At 39.4% G+C, this 24,192-nt stretch overlaps 1 protein-coding gene across 9 annotated transcripts in view; it reads right to left on the reverse strand.

The window, feature by feature from the left end:
* Positions 1-484: 484 nt before the first annotated feature.
* The window catches only part of MID1 (midline 1), a 388,014-nt gene continuing 364,306 nt past the window's right edge, over positions 485-24,192 (reverse strand). For 7 of the 9 annotated variants that reach the window (XM_063601875.1, XM_063601876.1, XM_034949642.3 and 4 more), the window contains exons 8-10: positions 14,569-14,730; positions 9,802-10,009; positions 485-4,641 (exon numbers count right to left, since the gene is read on the reverse strand). In XM_063601875.1, coding sequence (XP_063457945.1) covers positions 4,293-4,641; positions 9,802-10,009; positions 14,569-14,730 — 719 coding nt within the window. In that variant the 3' untranslated portion in view covers positions 485-4,292. The remainder of the gene's footprint in view (positions 4,642-9,801; positions 10,010-14,568; positions 14,731-24,192) is intronic. The other 2 variants (XM_063601877.1, XM_055106717.2) reach the window with 1 other exon arrangement.

Below are 24,192 nucleotides of genomic sequence, written 5' to 3' on the forward strand. Positions count from 1 at the left end.
ATGCTGCAGATTCCTGGACCACACTTTGCATAGCACTGACCAAGACCAAAGGCTTGCATCTCTAGTGAGAGAAAGTCAGGTCCATGGGATGGGGTTGGGGATATATGTATGGACCAACTGCTAGGATTCTCCTAGATCACACTGTAAAGACTCCCAGTGCTCTGTTCAAATAATCATTGCTCTTCTCTTCCTCACCCCATCTATAAGACTTGAAATCAAGCTAACCTTGTTCTGGGTTTCCACTTTTATATAGGCTTTCTTTTATTGTGTTTTAAAAATTCCCTGGAGAATATTTTGAGTGTTGTAAAAGAATTGTATTTTGAATAGGGAAAGGCAAATAGTGGATGAGAGACAGTAAAAGAAAATGAATTATATGTCATAAAGTAGTATGAATAAATGGTAGATGTTGAATAAATATTTGTCAACATCATAACTGCAAAAACAAAATGATGAAAAGGCAACAGACAGGCAGAGACAGAGGGTCTTGGTGCCACAAAAATGATTTTATTTTGAACCAGAAAGCAACAGCAATCAAGACAATAGTCAGGGCCGAGGGCTTGGCAGTGTGACTTAAGTACCGGGGGTTGAATTTGTCCAGGTGCAAGGAGTGACATAAAGAGAATCAATTTTTCATGTCCAAGCTAAGCTGATACAGATGATGATACTTATCAGTGATTCCCATTTACACAGGCTTGGATTGCTTTTCAGATATCAGATTTTTGTAACTATTTTATAAATATTTTTAAAGGTGATGGAGCCACTGGAGTGTAGGTGAATTGGTGCCCCTCCCCTTTTCTTTTTGGGTGTATCAAGCATATAATCAATGACAGGAAAAGTGAAAGGTTTTTATGAGAGTTTTGCATTAAAAGAAAACCAACGATCAAGTTTCTACACTGCAGCACTGTTGATATTTGAGCAAGACAACTCTTCGTGGTCGGGGGCTGCGCTTGCACTGTAGGATGTTTAACGGCGTCCATGACCTCTACGCACTAGATGCTGGTAGCTTCCCTTCCCCGGCTGCGACAACGAAAAGTTGCCATTGCATTGCCAAATGTCTCCTGGGGGGCAAAATCGAGCACTGGTTGAGAAGCGCTGTTTTCAAAAACATCCTCCTGCCCCCATCATTGTCTTGGTGTGCTTTTTACCATTAAGATAGACCAGATGGTCAACTTCCCAACACCAAATGCACATGTATGCCAGCATATATGCGTGTCTCTTTGCAGGTATCTGCATGTTCCTGGAGCTGAGATGGAATTCCACGGTCACTGGAGGACGTTAGTTCAGTTCCTCAGCAAGTTTAAGGTCAGTATATCAGTACCGTAATAAAAAAGCCTGTCTGTATTCAAGCTGTTTCTTTTCCTCCAGCAGAAACCATCGTCAATATTTGCAGTCAGTTTTTGAAGTCACTTTCTTTTAAAGCTGGAAATAATCTTCACCCAGGCCCACCCTCATCTTAATCCACTATTTAGAGTCCTACTTGAATGATATCGCCAGCAACTTTCAACTTTGGATCCAGATTTCTTTATTTGTATCCACCAGGAAGAGAGGTACCACGTTTCTGAGTTCTTTTATGAGCACTCGCTATGTAATTTGCAAGGCCCAGTGCGAAGTGAAAACGCAGGCCCCTTGTTCAAAAATTGTTAAGAATTTCAAGACATCAACAGCAGAGCATTAAATCAAGCTTAGGGCCCTTCTGAACTCCTGGGCTCTGGGCATACCCATGACACCAGACCTGGCAGTCTTGGTTGGTGCTGCATTGATTTTGTTGTATTAATTTAATTGGCACTGCCATCTCTTTTGCCCCTGTATCGCAGTGTTTCCTGTGGTGAGGACCCCAAATAATAAAATACTGTGACCTCAATCAGTTTAAAGAGAATGCAAAATTACACTGCAGCAAATTTTTACAGCATACATTTTTTAGACTTTCAAAAAAAAAATTCACACGGGAATCTTTTCTACATCATTATAGTAATTAAACACGGTGGCCTTTCACCATATACATATTTTCCTGTAAATATGACAACCTGGAACTAGTAACTGCTACTATCCACAATGCTTTTAAGTTAGCCAAGAGTGAGACTTCCACAACAAAATTATGACATAATCTCTCATGTCCTTATAAAAATAGCCAAACATACCCTAAATGGCTTACTGTGAAAATTTGAGTAGTAACTTCTTAATATTGAAAAACATTATTTTCATGGAAATATTGTCCTTCTACTAAGTGTTTTATGTTAACATCATAAGGCAAACTGTAGCATTTATTGGTACCTGGAGACCGTGATTTTAAAAACTCAGAAGCTGAGTTTTAGACCCTTTTATTTAGAACCTGTTAGTGTACAAAGTGCATTAAAATATCCATTATCCAGTTACCCAAAATGTATGTAAAAATTACTGAGACAACCCTTTCAGTTTATTCAGAGAAGGCAAACACACATTGCTTTTATATTGTAATAAAAAGAAAAACCTATAAGGTTTCCAGAGAAAGATTGTTTTTTTTCCATTGAGGCGTCCATCTTTTAGATGTGAAATTGTCTTAGGTATCTATCAAAATATTCATCTGGGTATAAATAATATAGTAAATATATAGAATCTATCTGTTAAGAAAAAGGAGAGTGTCTGCTAGGGAAGAGGATGGAAGGACCCAGGAAGCTGGCTTGGCCTCCCTTGAAATCCAGATTTGCAATCACATGACCTTTGGCCACGTGATGCTGAAACAATGAGTTCATTGACTTATTTCAGGGAGGCAGTTGGTTGATTTGGTTAAAAACAAAATAACTAAAAACAATGTCTAAATCCACTAGTCTGCTCAGTCAAAATGGCTGACCCAGTATCCCAGGTAAATATTTTAGCAATTGAAACCATTTATAGAGGTCATGCCCTTCATCAAACTAGAACCAATGCCAGAGTTCTGGGCCAAGAACTGCTCAAGAAAGCCTTAATTCATGGACCATTCCAACGCATCAGATTGGCATGCAAAGAATCCCAGCTGACATTTTATAAGCAGGTTCCTGAATAACGAGTTTGAATTTTTTTTTTTTTTTTTTTTTGGTCTTACAACTCTATTGTAAACTATACTAGACTATAGAGGGACTTCTACATCTTTCAAGATGTGTTTAATAAAGGTCTGTTTATAATAACTTTTGAGGCATGAATCTAGTAAATAGTACTTTATACAATGTCCCTTGTCATTACCAACTCATAAATATTAAGTGTTTTTCAGTGACTTATGTTTGGATGTGGTAGTGCTGATCAGGGCCATGTGCTGATGTCCTGGAGAGCAAAATCAATCCAAAGTGGTGCTGCTATTTGTGACAGAACATGTTTATTTACTCAGCCCCGGAGACAAAAGGAAAATTGATATGGGGGAGCGGGAAATAGGAGAACTATTAAATGTAGTGAAGAAATTTCACAGGTCTAAAGGAACTATTAAAAGGAAGGATAAAGTAGATTCTATACCATAAAACAGAATCCTACCTCTGATAAAAGACAAATCAGCCTGAATTTTTGAATAATCAATAGGATTCAAAATGACTATTTTCAATTGCAATCTCATTCTTAATGTTCTTCCAGAACCCTTAACCCTGAGAGAAGCAGGGCAAAATGTGGCCAAAGGATTCAGAACCTTTCTTTCCAACATTATCCCATCAGCTATCAGAAGGTAAAGATTTAGCCACGGCAAGGTCCGAGGTCCAAAATCAACTCTTTTCATTCTCTGTCTTGCTCTCCATTTTAGTTGATCTGATACAACTTTCTGACATCACAATTAAAACACTTCAAATTAAACCAGAGTAAGAAAGCCTGTTTCCTCCCCTACTAGGTTCAAACACATCCTGTTATGCACCATCGAGGTGAGAAGACCTACCATGGGATCATTATGAGATATCAGGTAAGAAGATGAATAACATACAAAACTACAAAAGTTTTTGTTTTTTTGTAAGCCCATAGATTGTGATGAAATGAAGGTTGTAAATAGCTGATAAACTTATGGGCCTCTTAATGTGCAAAACCAAGTAATTCCTAAAAGTTGTAATCCTGATTATGTTTCTCTTATAAATAATCTATAGATTTTCCTCTAAATACAAAAAAATTAAAGAAATTATTAAAGCCCGTACTTAATACAAGACACAGTAAAAGGAGAGGGATCTCTTGTTTTGAGCCCTATCTGAGCCGACTTCGGGACACTTTTGGTGAGATTTCATTACACTCATGAAGCCTGTGCTTCCTCAGTCCCCTAAATAGTGGCCTGAACCTTACTGTTCCCCAGAAAGCAGCTCCATGTGGCCAGACGCTCACGGCAGCTGCTCTGTGCAGTCCAAATGGTCTGGGATAGGGAGCCCAGTGATAATCGTCAGACACTTGTTCCACACGGTGAAGGTGGGGCAAACAGGCTGCGCAAATGCGACGTCGAAGGTGTAGAGGTGGATGGAGTTCAAAGCATCATAAAAGGCGATAGAGCCGTTATCATAGTCCAGCAGGATGCCCACGCGCCGGAGGTGGGGGGCAGGCTCAATGGGGATTTCCTTGCTATTGTGTCTCACCACCCAGTTATTGTTGCAGCGGCAGAGCGCCCAGGAAGCAGAGTTCTTTCCAATCCATTCATGCTTCGGGGCTGATTTGTAAGCAAGACCAATGGCATACCTGCAGAAACAAAACAGCAACAACAAAAACAATGAGCCATGTTGCACATGCACGTTAAATCCGTTCTGTGGTCCTCAGGGGTTATAAAAACATGATCATTTGTTGTCCCTGTTCATTTTCTTTAAGTGAAAGCTTGGCAAGAACCCCAACATCTGTGTTCCTCATCTCCTTCCCTCCCAAACATGGAAAGTGGGTGGAAAGTAGTGGGTGGAAAGAAGCGTCGTATTTACCCACATTTCTGTTTTCAGCTCAAACACTACGGAGAATTTGAACTTTGCGTTTTGCTGCTTTTTTTCACTCTTATAAAAATCTACACAATGAATTCGCTAGACCAGTGCTGACCAAAAGAACTTTCTTCAATGATTGAAATGTTCTGCTCTCCTCGATATGGTAACCACAAGCCACATATGGCTACTGGGCACTTTAGCTGCGGCTGGTGAGACTGAGGAACTGAACTTTAAATTTATTTAATTTTCATTAAGTTAAATGATTTAAATAGCTGCATGTGGCTCATAGCTACCATACTGGACAGCACAACCCTAGACTTCTCCTTTTGACCTTCTTATAATTTTTCATTTAACACCATGTCTGTCATTTTCTGATTCTGAATGCACTTTGCCAAGGGCAAGCACAGAAGATGATTCCCATTTGCAGGGATAAATCCTTTGTCATTACTCAGCCCCAATTTTCTCATGTATATTGAGAAATATACAGTGTTATTTTAAGGAGTAAAGGAGAGAATACATGTTAAGTCCTAGGCACAGGACCTGGCATGTAATATTCAGTAACTGCTATTTTATTATTATTGCCTGATGGCACATATTAACAATAAGTACCAGAATCAGAATTTGAACTCAGGATGACTCAAAACCCACAAACACGAACTACATTCTACAATGCCATCCGTAACCAGAAATTGTGCAATTCATCACTGCCAAGAGCCTTTCTGATTATACTGAAAAAAAAAATTCTGAACGTGTTTGAGCAGACGGATCTTCTGGTTATTCTAAATGTTCTCTTGCTGCTCAAAAAAATCCAAAGAATGCTTTCTACAATGTTCTAAGCGTCTTAATCTCTTTTTACCCCTCTGAGTCATGCCTCTGTAATATTCATCGTATTTCAGTTATTAAGATAAACAAAACCCATCACTCTTAATAAAGAGTAAATGACTCACAGTTGAACTTTTAATATGTTATAGCAGAAACCAGTCTAATTGGATATTAACATATGGTACCTTACCCAATGCAGAGAGAAAAATTTCATGGGTCTTTAATAAAATGACATTCTTTAAAAAAAAATCACACTGGACTTAAAATACAATCACTTTAAGAGTGGTGTGTTTGTTTAAAAAGAAAATTAACACAACATGCCATCAGTAAATCCAAAAGAAGGATGGAATTGATAATCTGCCAAGCCCAGTGTGCAGGCCTGTCTGTCATCAATGTTGCATCCTCTCTTCCCTCCCGCCCATCCTCTCCTGCTTATGAGGAGAATCCAAGTTGCATTTCCCAGAATCCCCTTTCCTGTAGGAGTCTGGGTCAGGCTCTGCTATTGTGATGCCTTTGCACAAGATCCAGAAGTGCTTAGAGGAGGGGAAACACGCTTTCCTGATGGCAGACAGTAGACGTGCGGTTGGTGGAAGCTTCTAGATGAGCGCCTGAGTACACCTGCCTTGTGCTGTGGGCAACTTTGCAGCAGCTACAGCTCATCATGACTCCATGAACTAGAGCAGCAGACTCCCTGACTTCATGCCCCAGCCCTTCCAGGGTCCTGTAAGCTTCTGGCTCCCTTCTGTGGCGTGCATCGAGGGTCTCAAATGTCATCTGTTTATTTGATACACTGATATGGCTTGGCTGTGTCCCCACTCAAATCTCATCTTGAATTCCCACATGTTGTGGGAGGGACCCGGTGGGAGGAAATTGAATCATGGGGGCAGGTCCTTTCAGTGTTGTTCTCGTGATTGATAGTGAATAAGTCTCATGAGATCTGATGGTTTTAAAACGGGGGAATTTCCCTGCACAAGCTCGCTTTTTGCCTGCTGCCATCCATGTAAGACGGGACTTGTTCCTCCTTGCCTTCTGCCATGATTGTGGGCTTTCCCAGCCACATAGAACTGTAAGTAAGTAAGTAAGTCCATTATAAACCTCTTTTGCAAATTGCCCGGTCTTGGTTATGTCTTTACCAGCAGCATGAAAACAGACTAATTAATACATACATTTTGGAAAGGTTTTCATTTTGCAATTGTCAGTATCTCCCACCCCCCAAAATGTTCTGTATACCCCAGTGAATACCATTTCCGCTTTTCAGACAATTTGGAACCTGCATCACAAAATCACCACATCTGTATTGTTTCCTTCTTGTTGTGGCACAGCATTTTTATTTTTTATTACTTTGATGTTTATTTCCCATTTGAACCTTAACTGAACCCTATGAAATAGCTGTGGCAGGTATGGCTGACTACATGTAGCAAGTAGAAACAGAAGATTAAAATTGGGAGCAAAATCCAGAGTTGTATGCTGCCCCCACCCCTTCTGGTCTAATAATCTTTGCATGAACCCGTTATTACTCATTTAGTTAACACCATTTCATAAAACACCAAGTGCACATTAGCATTAGAGAGTAAGAAAATACTAAGTGTATAGTCCATTAAGCAAAGGAAAATACCATTATAGTATCATTAATCTGTGAAACTAGGTACATATTTCCATTGAGCTTGAAAGGTGCAGGCAGAATGTAATGTTCCATTAAGTTACGCAGTGAGACACGGAGAATTCAAAGTATAAAAATTATGTCTCTCAGAGCAATGTTAACATGCCCCATTGCACAGATCATAATGTACACATCAATTTAAAGTCAGGACTATATTTCATAAGCAAATATGTCATTAGCTGTTGCAAGTCAAGATGTCACAGGCATTTAATCGTAGGGGGCGCCCCTTCCTTGCTAATACCCCCCAAGGAAATGTAAAGTGACTTTCTACATGAAGATTTTTCTGAAATTGACACAGTCAGGTTTGTAAAGATTAATTGTGTAGCAATTAATTTTAGAATTTCTTTTCCCCCTCATGAGTTAGTTTTGACATCTGGAGGGTGTTTTCAAGGTAATGCTGATCTGTGTTTATATAACTGAAGTGGTCTGATGGAATTTTGCAAACTATTCATCAATGGCAATGAGATCATAATGATCAGGTTTCATTTATCATAATTAATTATTAATAGAGTAATAATCATTTAGACCCTGGATTCTATCCCAGATTAATACAGCACATTAATTAACTAGAAACATTTGCTTTTTTTGTACCTGCATCCATTGTGTTTTCCTTTGTGCTTTAATTTTGCCCCACTGCAGCTAAAAATTGCAAATGCCAATCTAGCCCAGAGCCTAGTGGGGAGAAGGATTTGTCCTCCATCCTCTGGCAGGATGTTGGAACAGAAAACTCTTCTAGGCAAAGAGAATTATGAGGATAACAACAAAGGAAAACCTACTCGCTCAGCCGATATAGTATGTACCATTATTGGGAGAGATGGGAAGCTTACAATTCACTTCTTAGATTTTTGGCTAATTTCTACCTACAATATAAAGGACTCAGCCATGTCACATTATTTGCATAGGTTTGAATTGAAAGGTTTTTTTTTATATATAAATAAGTCTTTTATCATGCTTATATTGAAAGAAACACTGTTATACTCACCATCTTCAGGCTATGCAATTTTGAATGTTGATTTTATTTTTTAAAGCAAGGATTCAGCTATCACTCATTACGTACACTGTCATAAACCCTAGAGAGTAATTATAGCATTTCAAAAATATACCACCCTTTTGTGAATAGCAGCATAGCATGGTGGTTAAGAGCGGGGAACAGCAAACTACTACCCAGGGGCCAACTCTGGCCCTCTGCCTGTTTTTATAAATGAAGTTTTATTGGAACGCAGCCATGTCCATTTGTGTAGGTGTTGTCTGTGGCTGCTTTCCCACTACAACAGAAGAGTCGAGTATTAGTGACAAAAATCATTTGGCATGCAAAACCAGAAATCTTGAATCTCTGGCCCTTTACAGATAATGTTTGTGGACTGCTGGTTAAGAGCCTGACCCTTGACTGCAGACTTACTGACTCTGCCACCTGTGAGCTTTGTAACCCTGTGATCTTCAGCATATACCTCAGTCACCTCATCAGTAAAGTGGATAATATTAGCACCTACCTTTGTAGGGCTGTAAGGCTGAATAAATGAGTTGACATCTGTAAAATGCTTAGACCAGTGCCTGGCACATACTTGTACCATATGAGGGCTTGTTAAATAAAAATAAAATAGCTCCCTTTTTGATCAATAGCAAGCAGGCATTTGTGAGACAGACGGTCAAAGGGGTGCAGTTGTGGCTGTGGATTAGGCAAGGTTAACTTTGTGAAGTTAACTAATTCCAATGTAATTGTGTCCTGACCTTTGCCCTTATTCTTAGAGAACTCAGTGGGCTAAAGTCACTGGGCTGGATCTAACAGGCCTTTTGAAGTTATTCCCAGCCTATGATCACTGCTTCACCCCCACCATTCAACCCTTAGCTATTTGCACTAATTGGTCCAGTCTAGAACCATAAAACATACAAGGCAACAGAAATTAGTTTTGTGTAATGATGAAGAGTGACGTTTAAAAGTAGGGAATGGCAAACTTTTTCTGGAAAGGACCAGAAAGTAAATATTTTTGGCTTCGTAGACCATATGATTCTCTCTTAACTACTCGATTCTGCTGTTGTGGCTGAAAGGCAGCCATGGACTATATGTAAAAAAATGGACCTGGCTGTATTCCCATAAAACTTTATTTACAAAACCAGGTAGCAGGCCAGGTTTGCCTCATGGGCTGTGGTTTGCCAACCCATGTTTCATGGCATGAAAGAGCAGTGTTAACATGGTATAGCTCTTCCAATGATCAGAGCTCTATAATCTTGAACAGAGAACCCACAGGTGTGGGTATTAGTAATATATGGTTGTTGTTTGAATCTGCTGAGTTTGAGGGTGTTTGTTATGCAGTATTATCCTGGCAAGAGCTGACTAATACAACTTTTCTGCATTTTATTCTTTAAGATGCATTACAGTATGGGTTGACTCTCTAAGTACAGAATGAGATGTGCCTTTTTATAACTGCAGGACAATAGAAATAAGTTGCTTACCATGTGCTTCCACTTATGACCACTTCCCAATAATGCCGGCCACTATCAATAAACACATTTCCAGCTACTCCATAGCTCCCCTGGCTGGTGAAGCGTTCAGGTGTGTGACTCTTCTTGGATGATGACTCATCACGTTCTACTGTCAAGTTATCATGGGACACCTTCAGTTTTCGATGAGCAGATTTGGGATCCAGTTTAAATGGTTGGCCTGAAAACAAATTCACAAAACAGAAAAAGGAAGAGGAAGAGGATTGTTGATTTTATCATAACCAATAGCATATTTTCAAAATCAGGTTTAAAAGACAGGAACAAGCCAGCCCTCCCTGAGTCATGCCTCCTATCACAAAGTGGTATCTTATATTTTAATAGTAATTTAAACATTATAAGCAACTTTCGAAGACATTTTCTTGCAAAGTTTTCATAATATTCAAAAGACAATAGAGAGCAGCAACTCTGTGTATAGTACAGTACACAGTAAGAGTGAAAAAGAACATGTTCCTGTCTTCATAAGCTTTCAGTCTACCAGTTCTAAGATAGGGATCCAGTGGTGGCATGCCAACTATTCAACAACAGCATGGATAAGGCTTAGCCAGAAAACATAGTGTGAGCTAGCTTCATGGATTCCAGGTGTATACAAGCAGCACAGGTATATACTGGCTGGATAGCATCCTGAAAAGGAGGAATGAATGAAGACTCCATTTTCAACCACTGCAGTGTTCTATCCAGCATAAGATGCATTCATGCTCGATAGACTTCAGACCAGAAACCAAACAAATCAAGATCTTGGGTCTTAACATATAGAATATTCTAGAGGTTTATATTATTCTGAGATTATTAAAAATTAAAGCATTACTCTTTCTTAGGAATTTAGGATGAGAATACAATTTTCAGGCCACAAAATTAGGAAAAAATGTGATAGCAATGCCTGGGTTTTCTACTCATGAAATTATTTATATATAATAAGGCCTTCTCTATGTCATTACTCACATTTGTGTCTTAAAGATTTAAGTATTAAAAAAATCTTGGCAGAGTCACACCTGGACATTTTGTCATAGTTGTTACTTCTTCTTTGACAATTCAATATTGGTTTGGAGTACTGCCTGTCATTCAACAAACACTGCATTGGGTACAAGGCATTTAAAGGCAGGAAATGCATTACAACCTGATACAAATGCCATGGTGTCCAAACTCCACAGTCACTGTTGCAGTTGGCAGGTTCCTTCTGCCCAGTATACAGCTCTCAATCACAGGAAAAGGTCTAGTAAATTCAACTGTGGCAATACACGATGCTGGGCGAGAAACTGACCCAGCGAGTATAGGACAGTGTGTGTTGTCACATGTGCGTAGGCCAAAGGATTTCCAGTTGCCTTTTGGATACAAACACAACACCAGCACCTCTAAAATCCTTTCTTTTTAGATCACGGACCAGCATACTTTTTCTGCAAAGGGCCTGACAGTAAATATTTTTGGCTATGCAGGCCAGGCCATGTGGTCTCTTTTGTGACTATTCAACTCTTCTGCTATAGTGAGGGGGCAGCCACGGACAATAGGTAAATGAATGGGTGTGACTATATGCTAATAAAACTTTATTTACAAAATCAGGCAGCCAGATTTGGCCCTTGAGCTATAGTTAGCTGGCTTTTGTTTTAGAAATCTATTTCTGTACATAGCAAAGAAAAGCTTAGGCTGGGCTGGTGGCTCATGCCTGTAATGCCTGCACTTTGAGAGGCCGAGGCAGCTGGATCGCCTGAGGTCAGGAGTTCAAGACCAGCTTGGCCAACATGGTAAAACCCCATCTCTACTAAAAATACAAAAATTAGCTGGGTGTGGTGGCGGACACCTGTAATTCCAGCTACTTGGGAGGCTGAGCCACGAGTATCACTTGAACCTGGGAGGCGGAGGTTGCAATGAGCCAAGACCATGCCGCTGCACTCCAGCCTGGGCAACAGAGTGAGGCACTGTCTCAAAAAAATAACAATAAAAAAGAAAAGAAAAGCTTTAAAGGGGGAGCAGAGAAAACCCTCAAGGGCTGAGCAGGGATTGGACATTCTCAGAGGCCGTAAGATCTATTGGATTACATGTGTAGTTTAAATTTTGACTTGTGAAAAGAAGTCCTTAGGAATGATCATGCTAGCAACTATCAGAGATAGATAAACTATGAACTAAGACAAGAAGAGTATGAAGACAGTTTTGCTTAAAATATTTCAATTTTTAAAGGTGGAAGGTAGAATATGGATTAAAAATGATAGGATACTAATGGGCAGAGCAGGAAGAAATTCCTTAATGGCGCCCATCATTTACAACGAAGGCCAAGTTCTGCTCGGCCTCCTTCCGGTGAGATATATCAGAATGTCAGAGCCATTGGAAAGACCGGCCTTGTGATGGTGACATACTGCCTCAAACATCCTGCCTGCCTTGGCTCACACCCTCACCCACGCATGTGTGGAGCAGAATCATGCAATCTTGGTGAGCAAATTCTGCCCATGCCTCAGATATGTTTCCCAAATAAACTACTACCTACTCTGCCCAAATTCAAGGCTTTTGCTTCAGTGAAGACAAATTAGTTCAAGAAAGAGATTAATAGCTTACTTTACTAAATAATTCAATTCATTATAATATTTGTATGGGACACGACTCTTATTCAGGCCATTGTTTACTTACATGGACAACTCTCTTTCAATAATCTTTTGATACTGTGCCCAGCAGCCAGTCTTCCTTCCTTGTAATCCACTCACCACATCATAGTGCAAGAGAGCTTTATTTCATGGAAATTTTCATCCTGCCTGTTTGATTTAAACTCTTCAATCTCTCCACCAATCATTGGTATACAAAGAAACTCCCTGGTGTGGCCCAGGAGGCTTTGACGATCTGTTCTTGTCTCCAGCTTCCTGGCTCACCTATCCTCCCAACCTAAGACACACTTTAACCACACGGATCAATTTTCTGTTCCATAAATATATTCTCCTTGTCTCTGGGCTTTTGCCCATGCTGTTCCTTCTGCATGGAACACTGTGTCCTCACATCCCCTGCTCCTAACCTACCTTGGAAAGCCTCTCAAGGTTGTGCTGGGGCACCCTGGCTTTGTCAACTTAGAACCTCTCATGGTTATTACAGTCAGAGATTTCACATATTGAATGTTAATTAGGATTAATGTGCTTTATTCCCCAATAGTCTATGACCTTTTTGAGAGAGAAGCACACCTTAGGGAGTTGAAGATACTCATAATATCCTTAGCATCTTGCACAGCATCCCAAACACACTTGGTGCTCAAACATATCCTTTGAAGGAACAAATATTTACATGTTCAAATGCAAATCAAATAATGCTGATCTAAGTGTGCATAGGTATTGTGCCATTTGTTGTATGACTGTAAAGAAATATATCATCATGTTATATTCTCTTATGTACTTAGAATTACTTTGAGATGGTCTTTTTGACAACTCATAACAACCCTCAAGTTGTTAAAATATTCCCATTTTAAAACTGAAGGAACACTAAATGCATTGTGGGATCCTGGATTGGGTCCCGGAATAGGAAAAGAACATTAGTGGAAAGCTGGTAAAATCTGAATAAAGTCTGGAGTTTAGTTATGAGTAATTCATCAATGTTAATTTCTTAGTTATGATAACTGTACCAAGGTTACATAAGATGTTAATATTTGGGCAAACTGGGTTAAGGGTGTACAGAACTCTCTGTATTATCTATGGATTTCCTGTAAATCTACAGCTATTCCAAAATAAAAAGTCTATTTAAAAATATGAAGAAACTAGCCATATAGCTATATGGGTACCAAGTGGGAAAGCCACAGTCTTCTCATTCTTAATTCAGTGCTCTCTTTACATCCCTTGTTCTTCCTCTAGGATCCAACACATTCCTCTAGGATACAACACTTGTACTGAGAAACAAGGATATAGGTTAAATGAGGGTTCCCCTTGAAAAGCACTTAATTGTTCCTGTTGACTGCCTGGCAACCTCACAACATGGCGCCATACCAACACACTCCAATTTGCTTTCTCTTGGGAGGTCTTATGCAAATAAACACCATGTTACATAACATAATATTCCTAGATCAAAAGGATGTAAAGAAAGAAGAGAGGATAAAACAAAACACATGTGGACAGAGACAGAGAGAGGGAGATGACTGACAGTATCATGAGACACACATATAGGCCAGACCATTATCTGTGATGCGCACTGTCCTGTGGATTGGGGATGTTTCCCATCATCCCTGGCCTCTACTCACTACATGCCGGTAGCATCCACCTCAGATGTGACAACTAAAAACCTCTTCCAGATATTACTAAATGTCCTGGTAGGGTGGGGTGGAGGGGGAGGAAGAAGTGTCCCTGATTGAGAACCACAGACTCCGACTGTTTTCTAGAATAAAAGAGTTTCTGAAGAGTGATTAGTTGGCTACTCTGCTATGAAAAATAACACTATCCACCATTTACAGAGCCCCTACTGTGTGTCAGGTCTTACATATACATCATCTACTTCTCACAAGAATGCCTCCAGGAATATTTATTTAAAAAATGAGAAGACTCAAGTGCAGAGAGAGTAATGGCCTCACGGCTGTGAAGGAATAGAATCAGTTTTGGAACCTAGAGGTATCTGATGCAAATTCCATTATTCCACACTGGCTTTTTACTTGTTTTGGGGGGCTGTCAATGATACCCAAGACAGAGAAAAGGAAAAGAAAGGGGGACAGAGTCAGCTGAAAGAAGAGCAGATAAGACATGACAGCTCTGTTGAGTTCACAGCACTTACTGTTTGTCTTCAACTTCCCAGGCTCACTGCTGCGGCTGCCCGCCTGGTTGATGGCCTTGACCATGAAGATGTACTTGGTGCCGCTCTGCAGACCGTGCACCGTGTAGTGGTTCTGCTTGATGTTGGGTACTATCATCCAGCTATCAGCCGAATTACACAGACCTGCAAAGCCAATCAGACATGGTGCAGTTCTTTGGCACAAGGGGAGCAATGTTTGCATAATTTTAGGTTGAATAATTTCCATTTATTTGAATAGAGTTGGTAAGTGAAGTGCTTTGTCTTGGTAGTCATGTACGAAAAACTGACTTCAGTAACGTAGATGTGGCAGATTGCATTTTTGCCTCCAAAATTCTCCCTGCCCTGTATATCCAGGCCCAAATGACTTTGCAGGTGCTCCTTCTAAAGAGGTGCAATATATTTCCCTGTCATGTGGCTTTGAATTTGGTCAAGTGACTTGCTTTGGTCAATAGGATGAGGCTGAAATGACAATGTGCTAGTTGCAAGAGTAGGCATGACAAAACCTTGAGTGTTTCTGTTGACCCTTTGTGTCTGCCACTGCTCTGGAGAAAATATTCCTAGGATACTCTGTTTATCCCAACAGGATGAGACAGGGAACAGCTTTACCATGCAGCCAACGCCCAGCCAGTGCAGGAGTGAACCAAGCAGCGATCAGCCAACCCCAACCGACCTCCAACAGGGAAGCTAAGAAATGATCATCATCCCTAGGATGACTGGTTTCAGAGTGGAGTGGGGCTGTTGCTCTGGCTGCATCCTGAAAGATGTGGGTTGGGGAGCAGATCAAGTATTTATGATGCTTGGAAGAATATGTAGGAAAAGGAAGCCCATCTTGTTTTGCAGCTGGTTGATGGCTGAAAACATCTCTTTGGTATCAGGTCCAACTCCCCTCTCTCCTTTTTCCACCCATCAATTTCCACTCCAATAGAAACTTTTTCCACACATCAATTTCCACTCCAATAGAACCTTTTTCCAAACCCTTGGTGACCAGGCTGTCAAGAAGTTTCCTGACTCTGTTGAATTTCCTTCACTGATCCCTGGGAGAGGGCTGGGCCCCCTCCACTTCCAGAGGACTCCAAAGCCACCACCCCACTCCTCTTTCAATTGATTTGCAAGTCAAAGGGTTAGTTCTTTTGATCTTGAGGCAACTTATACTTTACCAGATTCTCAAGAAGCAGTCCCTTAATCTTTTTTTGGTCTCACCTCTTTGATAATCTAATAAAACCTTTCTGTAGTAAGAAATTCACAAATGCATATACACACCAAACCACAAATATATGCATAGAATTTCAAGGTAGTCACAGGCTCCCGAAGCCTGTCTTTGAATCTTACTGAATACTTACTCCATCTTTTGAGTTAAAAATTATTCATGGTATTGTCACAGTTGAAAAATTCACCTTATATGATTTCCATCTTGGGTGCATAATATTTTCAAGTACACATCAGTGAATTAAATATATATATATATGTATGTATGTATATATCTAAAGATATCTAAAGATATATACACACACACACACACACACACATATTTGGTCTTGTGAATTTTCTGTTACCTTTTTTTTTTTTTCTCTACCTGCAAACATTTTCGCCAGTGGACTGCCAGATTTGAAAAAGCCAGCTTGAAGCAAGAATGTAATTTAGGACTCATAGAAGGGTTTGAGTGTGTGCGTGTTTATATTTGCAGATTCAGCAGAGCAATAAGAGGCACAATCCATCCCTCCTCCCCAAATTTATTTTCTCTAATTCTTAGCCCTCTGTTTTCCTACCAATTCTCATTTGCATATGATGCAGGAAAACATCCACAAATAGTTTAGTAACATGGGAATCTCCTTACTATATATCCCTTCTGATCTTCCTTCACCTTACCTTTTCCTTGAACATAGCTATAATAAACTCCATACTTCTGGATAATGCCACAGCCAAATATTAGATTTTGATCCAATCAAAGAAGGGTCATTTTGAACTCTGAGTTCTGGGCCCCAAGAGGCCTATAACTCTCTTTAGGTACTTAATATTATTACAATAGTAATAAAACAAAAAATTAGCTTTTCTATTATGTAGGATAGTGTACTCATATTCCTAGATCTTTGTCAATGGCAGTCAGCCACGAATGAGAACAATTAAGGCGTTCAGTAGATTCAAATGAGAATCGTATCAATTTCACTGCTTTTATACTGTTCCTGTTTAATTGAATATGTTACAATAAAATGACTATTGTGGTCAAAGAAAGCAAGTGTAAAAATGTTTCAATAAACTTTACATCACTGTACAACCCAAAAGCTGGGTTTAATGTGGTGGGGGAACGCTTTCAGCAACATCATAAAGCAGATGTCTGAAATTGCCGAAAACTGTAACTTGGCCTAAAATCCAAAGTCTTAACCCAACAAAGATTTTATGTTTCAGAAACCTTTTCCAAACAAAAAGGGACTCTGACTATCCTGATTATTTTGAAGAGGTCCCTATTTTTTCCTTGAAAATTAAAAGAACAAAATGTTTATGAAGTAGTAAAATTTCATTGGTTAGCTTTATACTGGGACAATCTACTTTCATGAATACTAACACTATTACTGTTTAGGTTTACCTTTATGTTATTATTATTGCCAAGATAATAATTGAGAAGTTGATTTAAAATGCTAGGAAAGCAACATTGACAATTTTCTTTTGGGGGCTGGAGTAAGTGGGGTGACTTGGAGTGCACCATTACCGGTGTTGGTCTTACGCCAGCACCACCTAACTTCTTGCATATGGCACTGAGTTTGCTTAAGCAAGACTTCTCTGCCTTGACACCCCACTGTGTTAGGACCCTTGACCAGGTTTTATTCATCTCTTTATGAAACACCCACACAACCATCCTGATTGAAACTTCACTTTTCTCCAAACTCATTTTCAATCATCTTTGAGGGTGTTCCAACATTCACCTCCTCCGACTCAGTTTAAAATAACAACGGAGCTTGGAAAATAATTTGTCCACAATGAAACCTAATTAATTGAGTTTTTTGATTTTATACATTTTTTTTTTCATTCACAATGGGTTAGAAGCATTTCCCTACATAATGTGGCTCATTATAAGATCTTAATTACATCTGGGATTTCAGAGCCTTGTATGGCAACTGCCATCTTGCCACAAAAAATTATGTGTAAAAATGTCACATGATGTGGACAGTCTTAGGAGAGGCTGCACACTGGTTTCTAACATCCTTTGTCTCTTCCAACAGACTGGACAGAAGTGAACATTCCTTTCCTTCTCCTCTGTAAAAATAGTATATGTTTAATAATTTTCATGAATGTTTTCTAAGTGACTACAATAAATTAAAAACAGATAACTACTTAGCCATTAAGGCTTGAAAAAAATGCAGCTTTTGATTTCTGCTAAGAATAAGAATAGGCTGCTGGGGAAAGGACCCAATTTAAGACTTAAAATGAAGCATCAAAAGTAGTTTTAGAAAAAACGTGGCAAACGTTGTAAAATTAAATAAATATCTAGTTATTGATAAGCAATTCATTAACATCTATAGTCATAACTCTATTAATAAAAATAAAAAATAAAAATTAATGTCATTACTTTTGCATTTGAATGTATGTATTTCATTAGTGAGGGCCTTTTCGTAAGATTGAAAAAGCTCCATAGATATTATCTAAGTCTCCTTCACTAATGCCAGTTGAAGGCAATTAACTACAATTTATTAGGATGAGTGAAGGAACCATGACCTAGAGACAGTAAAAGATTTTCTAGTGATATAAGGAGCTACAGCCAGGTTTTGAGCATTATATCTTCTCATTTTCAGTAGAGTTTTACCATTAGACCTTGTCACGCAATACAACATCTGCAAAGGATACTTCTCCAAATAATAGGACAGATTATTTAACATCATTCAAGGAAAGCCTTTCACATAATGATTGTGTAAAAAGCTATCATGTAGATAATCCTGGAAAATTGCAAAATTGGTCTTTCTTTTAAAATGCAATTATGGGGTGAGTACGGTCCGTATTTTTGTAGGAATAATAACTTTGAATATCTATGTGCTACCACTGTGGCAAACACAAGACTAAGGTGTTTACTATTATTATCTCAACCATGTGAAGTTAAAACACTATCCCTTCTTACAGATGAGGAAACGGATTCGGAGGACATTAAATAATTTGCTCAAGACTGCAGAGCTAGTGAGGTCCAAAGTCAAGACTGAAATCCAGGTCTCCTTTGGTCACTACAAATGTGAAAAATATTTAAGAAGAAAATAATTTGAAAATCTTTGCATATCGGTTAGCTTTTTATCTGAATGAATTCTTTCTTTGTCGCAAATGGATCCTGTAGGCATTAGGACTTCACTCTTCTGGTTTAATGGGCATCAAGGGAGGAACACATCCTGATACAAACAACCCGGTGAGAGTATCCCAGTTTGGTCAGCACCAGCAGTTTCACTGTTTTTCTTCCATCCTGGGAGAATGGGCCTTTCTGGCATCTATGCGTTAAAGGCTGATAATCTTCACTAAGCCATTTGCATTTCTTTTCTTATGGCAACTGGTTTCTGGGAACAAAACATCTCTGGAATCACCCAACATAAAGTTCTGAGTTCATTATACTCAGTAGTTTTGCTCTTGTTGAATTTTTTTATGCATGACCTTTTTGCATCATCTATTCTATTAATGCATCATGTTTGGTATTATTTTCGATGCAAATAGCACAGAAATCAAGTTGGTCACAGTTTAGCCAAGTGAGAAACCCTAAGTTTCAAGCAATAAATATCTTCCTTTCATTTTGGGGATGAGGTGAAGCTCTGGTATTGAGTTAGGGCCTTTTGGCCCCAATTCCTTGCTCCTTCCTTGTAATTTTGCAGGTCTTTGCATTCTCACTCTGGGCTCACCCAGGGGACTTCTTTGACAAACCTCATGTTAGCTAATGTGACACAGACAGGGGCTTAAAAAGAATGTGTGTAATTGGTCCTGCCTTTACTCCTTCATCTCTGCAATCAGGGTGAGAACAGACTTGAGCTGGATTGTAGGAGGATGAGACAGATGTGCAGCAGTCGGGTTGCCACAGTTATCAGTCTGCCATGTGAGGGAGCCAAGATCAGCAGGGCTTCCTAGTTGACACTCAGTTGACTCCAGATGCATAAGCAATATGAATTCTACTTAGGCCCTGTGGTTGTTGGCTATTCAGCAAAAGCCAACGGATACAGAGCCCATCAGTCAAGGCCAAGGCTACATGTACTCCCAAAGTGCCCATGACGATTTGATTTAAGAAATTTCAGGAAAGGGCTGGGTGCAGTGGCTCATGCCTGTAATCCCAACACTTTGGGAGGCCAAGGTGGGTGGATCACTTGAGGCCAGGAGTTGAGACCAGCCTGGCCAACATGGCGAAATCCCATCTCTACTAAAAATATAAAAATTAGCCAGGTGTGGTAGCACATGTTTGTAATCCCAGCTACTCAGGAGGCTGAGGCAGGAGAATCATTTGAACTCTGGGGGTGGAGGTTGTAGTGAGCCGAGATCATGACACTGCACTCCAGCCTGGGCAGCAGAGCAAGACTGTCTGAAATTTTATATATATATGTATATACACACACACACACACATACATACACACATACATATATGAAAGAATAAAAGAAAAAAAAGAAATTTCAGGAGAGACATAACCATCTGAGGAAGACATGCCCTAGGATGGTCCCCAGGATTCCAACTCCCTGGTATTCATAACTGTGTAATATTCTCTCCTTAGTGTAAACAGGACCTGTCATCTGCTTCTAACCAACAGAATATGGCAAAGGACAAAGGTCTATCACTTTTATTACTCCTGTTTTTATATTACATTATATGACAAAGGCGAAGGCGAAGGGAGTTTACAGATATAATTAAGGTCCCTAATTATTTGATTTGGAGCTAATCAAATGGCAGATTATTCTGGGTGAGTCTGACCTAGTCAAGTGAGTCCTTTAAAGACAGGTTTGGAGGTGACAGATTTGAAGTAGCAGACTCTCTCCCTTGCTGGCCTTGACGAAGCAAGCTGCCATGAATTCCACAACCACAATGAAACAAGTTTGTCAACAAATGGAGGGAGCTAAGAAGTAGATTCTTCCTTAGTTGAGTCTCCAGATGAATGCAGCCCAGCCAACACCTTAATTTCAGACTGTGACACCCTAAGAAGAAGACCCAGCTCAACTATGCCAGAATCCTAACCCATGGAAACTGAAATAATAAGTGGGTATTGTTTTAAACTGCTAAGTTTTTGGAAATTTGTTTCACAGCAATAGAAAACTGTTAGCACTTTTCCTGAATCAGACGAAAATGATTTGAGAGAAATATAGCATTTCTCACATGGGCCAAGAACCACTCTTTTGGTATAAAATGACTCCAAATGTTTTCTTTTTCTGGTTAGACTATTCACTCATCAACAGACGTTGGTTCTATCAGTCCTCTATGTATTTTCAGAGAACCTTCCTTGGTGTTTTACAATGAATCATCTCTCCATTTTCTACCTGCTCTTCTCAGACCTTCACGTGCTTCTTTTCTCTTACCTTGGAATTTCTGATCATCTTTTGAATTTCATCTTCTTCAAGTTTGATACAATCCCCGGTTCAGTTTATCCCAAATATGCTAGTGATATTAATCACAAAATATTGAGAAAACAATTCCTTAAGTGAAGACAAAATATATTAATTATATTCCCCCCTTTTTGTTGTGTTTTTCCTTCCATGCTACATAGTATAGTAGTGTGTGTGGATCAGTGTGTTATGGTCTCAGTATTTAGCATGTAATCATGTAGATATTATACATTTACCTTGTTTTAAATTAGGGTTTCTCAACTTCGACATTACTGACATTTTGGGCCAGATAGTTCTCTGTTGTTGGGGGATTTCTTGTGCATTGTGGGAGATTTCCCATCTTTCCTCACTTCTACCCACTAGATGCCAATAGCACCCTCCTCCTAGGTTTTGAGACCCAAAAGTCTCTAGAGACATTGTCAAATGTCCCTTAGGGGGCAAAACTGCCCTTGTTGAGAATCACTGCTTATATGAAGGAGTGACTATTTAGTATGATATTAGTGATCATAGATTAACTTGTGTTTCAGGTTTATGGTGAAGCACAATCAAGGTTTAAAATTTTACTAGACTTTCATTCCACGTTAAGTTTATGGTATATGTAGCCAAGATCAGTGAAATATAATAAGCTCATACAGCTGGAAAAATGCATTTAAAAATCATGTCATCTCTCTGAAGGGCAATTTGGCAATGTCAAGTAAAATTAAATGCAAATAATCTTTTCCTAGAAATTGCACCTCAAGAGATTATACTACAGATATAATTCCCCGTGTGTGGAAGGAGAGATATTCAAGGATATCTTGAACATCCTTGGGGATACTGGGGCATTGTTTGTAAGAGCCAAAGATTGGAAACAAGCTAAATAAACATCTATAGAAGATGGGATAAATAAATTAGAGCATATCTTTAAAATAGGATATGATACTGCCTCAAAAAGGAATAAGGCAGTTCTTTATTTGTGCTGAAATGGAATGATATCTCAGACATAATATTTATTGAAAAAAACAAGGTAAAGCATTGTGTATGATATGCACATGTAGAAAAATATTTTAGAGAATTAGTATTTCTTTATGATTTGCAGTAGGGCATATAGAGTCAGAAATGAGGAATGATACCAGAAGAATTCAAAATCCTAGAAGGTGAGCAAAATGTTACTAAACCATTGCTATACAGGCCTTCTGCGACTTGCCCCAAAAAGCACTTCAAATATCTGAGGACACTGATGATTTTTTCCCAGGAAAATGGGCCAGACGCAGAGAAGCCTTCCTGGAATTATCTTTTCCTTTCCATCTCTGATGCTGGTGCCATTTGCAGGTCCTGGCTATTTCTGCCTCAGTGAATTACTATGAAACTTCCCAGCTGATGTCTCTGCTTCTAGTCCTGCCCTGTTCCTCTCCACTCTCCACAGTGCTCCTGAGTCACCTTCTAATTATACCTCTGATTACACTACTGTCCTGCATGACTCTCAAGCCCACAGGGTAAAATCCAAACATGGTATGGCCTGGGTAGCCCTCTGCAATCTAGCTCTTGCCTGTGAATTAGGATTAGGTGACTGAGGATTAAGGATTAAGAACATGTGCTTTTTGGAGCTAGGCCAATATAGGTTTGAGCCCTGGTTCTATTTCTCTATCTTCATTTCTCACTGTCTCCCTTTCCTCACTTACCAGCCAGGCTTAATTAGGCAAGACCTCCCAATATGCCCTGCTACGTTACATCTTGATAGATTTGCTTATGATGACATGGCTGTCCGGTACAGCCTTAACTTGCTAAAATGCACCCGCTTTTTTTCAAGACTTAGTTTAACCACAACTTCCCCCAAGACATTTTTGTCCCACTCACCATTTCTGACCTTTCTATATTCCCTACTGACTCAGGCAGCTTGCCAGAGCTGTTCTTGACATTGCATGACTTTCTCCACTTTCATTTAAAAATTACACATTCTTGGTAAATGGCAAGATTTTAATAAAAGCTTCCACGGCAGGCCAATTATAGGGTAGAAGGTGAGGGAGTTGAGGAGAGGAAGTTGGAGAAGTTGGGGAGAGTGGATATAAGGAAGGTAGGGGGAGCCATTTGTTGGTATGGGTCATTTATACTTTAGTCCCTTAGAACTTGGTGTATTTCTGCATCACTCTTTTAATTAATCCTAAATCAAATTTCTATGTTAAGCATCATATGACTCAGAATTACTTGTGCTAGGAAAGAGCAGTTTGTAGTTAAGAGAGAAAAGGTTTATATAATAAAAGCACATTAAATTGATATGAATTTATTCAAAACATCTCTTTGTTGAAACATGACTGCTATTCTATTCTGTTCTATTTTGACATATTGTATTTTTCTTTGTTAAAGAAGTTTCAAGCTTGCTCCCGTGAAAAGCCATGTCTTCTGGTCCATTGCCATTTGCCCAGTTCAATTTAAATAACTCTGTGGGTTGGAGGACTGCTTCCTCTGTTATCATCTCTGTGGCCTGCTACTACTGCTATTTGAAATCACCAAGTTATCTCTGATGCCAGATATCAAATAGGCCTCAGTGAGAGGGGGCACCTCTAATGTTTCAGGTAAGGTTAGAAATTCTTCCCGGGTGGGGCCAGTTACTAACATTTTAAGTGATGGGCCCAGCTCTCTCCTCTGAATGGGACCAGGTATTTAACTTTCTTTGGCTATTTATTTTATTAAATCCTTTCTTTTAAAATATGTGAAGTAACACTCAGGAAAGTACATAAAACTAAATGTATGATAAAATGACTAAAGCATGTAACTTTCACCTAGAAATTGCCATTAACCCCAAGAACCCCTGTATATTTCTTTCCAGTGGTGCCACTTGCCCTTTAATCCTGGAGGTAGCCATCATCCTGACTTTTTATTTTTATTTTTTTGAGACAGCATTCTCACTGTTGCCCCGGCTGGAGTGCTGTAGTGTGATCTCTGCCCACTGCAATCTCTGCTTCTTGGGCTCAAGCCGTCCTCCTGCCTCAGCCTCCTGAGTAGTTGGGACTACAGGTGTGTGTCACCACACCCCGCTAATTTTTGTATTTTTTTTGTATTTTTTGTAGAGATGGGGTTTCACCAG

This window comes from Pan paniscus, chromosome X, assembly GCF_029289425.2.
Source record: "Pan paniscus chromosome X, NHGRI_mPanPan1-v2.0_pri, whole genome shotgun sequence".
In the NCBI taxonomy this organism is placed as follows: Eukaryota; Metazoa; Chordata; class Mammalia; order Primates; family Hominidae; genus Pan; species Pan paniscus.